This window comes from Condylura cristata, unplaced genomic scaffold (genome assembly GCF_000260355.1).
Source record: "Condylura cristata isolate star-nosed mole 26May11 unplaced genomic scaffold, ConCri1.0 scaffold00026, whole genome shotgun sequence".
NCBI lineage: Eukaryota > Metazoa > Chordata > Mammalia > Eulipotyphla > Talpidae > Condylura > Condylura cristata.
Window position 1 is genome coordinate 7,885,399 of NW_004567127.1, and position 2,764 is coordinate 7,888,162.

At 42.1% G+C, this 2,764-nt stretch overlaps 1 protein-coding gene across 1 annotated transcript in view; it reads left to right on the forward strand.

Annotated features, from left to right (window-relative positions):
- The window catches only part of LOC101631525 (acidic mammalian chitinase-like), a 10,012-nt gene that overhangs the window by 3,561 nt on the left and 3,687 nt on the right, over positions 1–2,764 (forward strand). The window contains exons 4-7 of the mRNA XM_004689496.1: positions 402–567; positions 1,430–1,554; positions 2,121–2,244; positions 2,400–2,582. Of these exons, the coding sequence (XP_004689553.1) occupies positions 402–567; positions 1,430–1,554; positions 2,121–2,244; positions 2,400–2,582 (598 nt within the window). The remainder of the gene's footprint in view (positions 1–401; positions 568–1,429; positions 1,555–2,120; positions 2,245–2,399; positions 2,583–2,764) is intronic.

Below are 2,764 nucleotides of genomic sequence, written 5' to 3' on the forward strand. Positions count from 1 at the left end.
TATAGGACCCACAATATACCTAATATTACATTCTTTGGGGATCATAACGTCATTAAATGTAGCCATAGATTGTAAGTCACATGTTAATTATTAGGATAATAAATGTAAAAAATTGAAGACCATAGATTCAAAGGAATATGTTTCTGAATGATTGCCCTTAGGGATTTCAGATGAGTAAACTATACTGAAAAGTTTAAGTTAAAAGCACTCAACCATTCTTAATTGATTGGCAGCAGTATTTTTTTTAAATTCATCTTATCTATTAGAACATTTTTTAGTCATTTTAACTGTAAAAATCCAAGTGGTTTATAAAGAAATGTGTAATAAAAACTGATCACCAGAGATGGTGTGGGGAGGATCTGGGGTGTGCTGATGTTAATATAGACATATTTTCTGCCTAGATTTACTGCCATGGTCTCCACAGCTGCGAACCGCAAGACTTTCATCTGCTCTGTCATTGACTTCCTTCGTCAACATGGATTTGATGGCCTTGATCTGGATATTGAGTATCCAGGCTCCCGGGGAAGCCCCCCTGAGGACAAGCAGCGATTTACCATCTTGATTAAGGTGGGACTGGAGCACCTGTTCTGTGCCTTTAGATAAGCTGGTTCTTCAGTAGATTGTCTACAGAGCTGCATTTCCTGGGTATTGTACTTCATGCTACCCTCAGCACACTGGTTAAGTGTTTGGGGGTGACAAGCAACAGAAACAGACTCAAGGAGAATTTTCTGAAGGATATAGGCATCTGAAGGAACCCAAGTAAGCAATTCTTGAATTGGAAAGAGCCATTCATTATGCCATTCATTCATTACTTATTGAGCCCTTACTGTGATCCACTGTGCTTCATACTAGAGTTAGAGCAGTGAATAAGACAAATAGTCCTGTTTTTGTTGGACTTACTGCTTAGTATGGGATACAGAGCAACAAAAAAGAATCAAGTATTTGCAAATGATGATAAAAACAATGATGGCTGTAACAGGATGGTCGAGTCTTTTCAGCAGGGTGACATTTAATCTGCAAAGTGAAAAAGGATTCAGAGTGGGAAGAAAAGTGTTCTAAGAACATGGAAACATTATTAGGAAAGGCCAGGAGATGGAAAATGCTTAAAACATCTACACACACACACACACACACACACACACACACACACACACCACGTGAGGCTTGAGCTTTAAGAGGGAGGTGAAGTCATGGTAGGCAGGACAGCTGCTAGACTCTCTGCTAGGAGTTCCTAAGCTATTCTAGAATTATCATTACATGTGACTTGGATTCAAGGACTCAGTGTCTGTATGTATTCCAAGTTAGACCTTATCAGAAATATCCTTGTATTTCGGGTTATCTATGAATTACAGACTAGCACAAGAAGTACTTGTTATAGAAAGTAGGTAATGAAGACAGCCACTAAGTTCCACTATCTCTTCTCCCTCAGGAAATGCTCCAGGCTTTTGAAGAAGAGGCTGAAGAAACAGGAAACCCAAGACTGCTCATTACAGCTGCAGTGTCTGCTGGCAAAGGCACCATTGATGCAGGCTATGAAATCGCGGAGATTGGGAAGTGTGTGGCCTGGGTTTCTTGGGGCCCCAGAATTCCAATGCAGAGATTCCTCCTCATGTTGAGAAAGTTGCCATATTTAATTGCCACTTGGGGACTTAGTGGCTTTGGGACTAAGGTAGTGGCCCCTTTAAACTGTCCTTATGGTAGACTTCAGGAAGAAAGGAAACACGATTTAAGACCATGTCAAATCCTTGTAATAGTAATTATTAGCTGTTTCTTTCGAAAAGAGCTATAAAATCAAGAAAGCTATTATCCATAGAGCAATAGGAGATCTACTCCCTTGTGACCCCTATGGCCTAGACACATGTTCTAATGACCCACATTTCTTAACCCTCCTCTGGGTATCCCCTGCTTTCCATAAGGAGGTAAAGGAGGCTTCTTACCTTAGTATGACGGAGGTTACAAAAAATAACTTGCTGCCTACAGTCCCCAGGAAGTCACAATGGTTGACCCATATGTACATCTACTTGACATTGTGGGTTTGCCAAAGCTACCATTTGTTGCTCTTAAATCATCTATGAGCACATGCACCCAGAATCCTGATGGCTCAAACTCTCTCGATTCAGGCTCCTTGATTTCATCAGCGTGATGACCTATGACTTCCATGGTGGCTGGGACACATGCACAGGACACAACAGTCCCTTGCATGCAGGATCCAAGGACCATGGTGATATGCGCTATTTCAACTGTGTAAGAAAGAAAAGCCTGCCCCTCACAGGCAGAGGAGATGGGGGAGAGTTTGGGGGAAGCCTTGACTTTGGGGAAAGGGGCATTTTCCTTGGGGATAATTAGATTGTGTCATCATGTGAGGTGAATGCTGGTGAGGAAATAACATCTCTGTTCAGGACTATGCCATGAAGTACTGGAGAGACAATGGAGTCCCTGCAGAGAAGCTCATCATGGGGTTCCCCACTTATGGGAGAACCTTCCGTCTCAGCACATCCGACACCTCAGTCTGTGCCCCAGTCTCTGGAGCAGGGTCATCTGGTCCTTACACACGTGAGGCTGGCTTCTGGGCTTACTATGAGGTAATTGGTGTGAGTCATTTAGGGGGCAGGGGACATTCTGGGGAAAATTCTTTCATTCTCCAGATCATCTTGCTACTCTTCTTCTCTAAGACTCTATACACTGACTTCTCATTGTTTTCAGAATAAACAGTCTGGAAAAAGCTAGGTTGGTACCTGTGGAACATTTTTTATTTAAAAAAAAA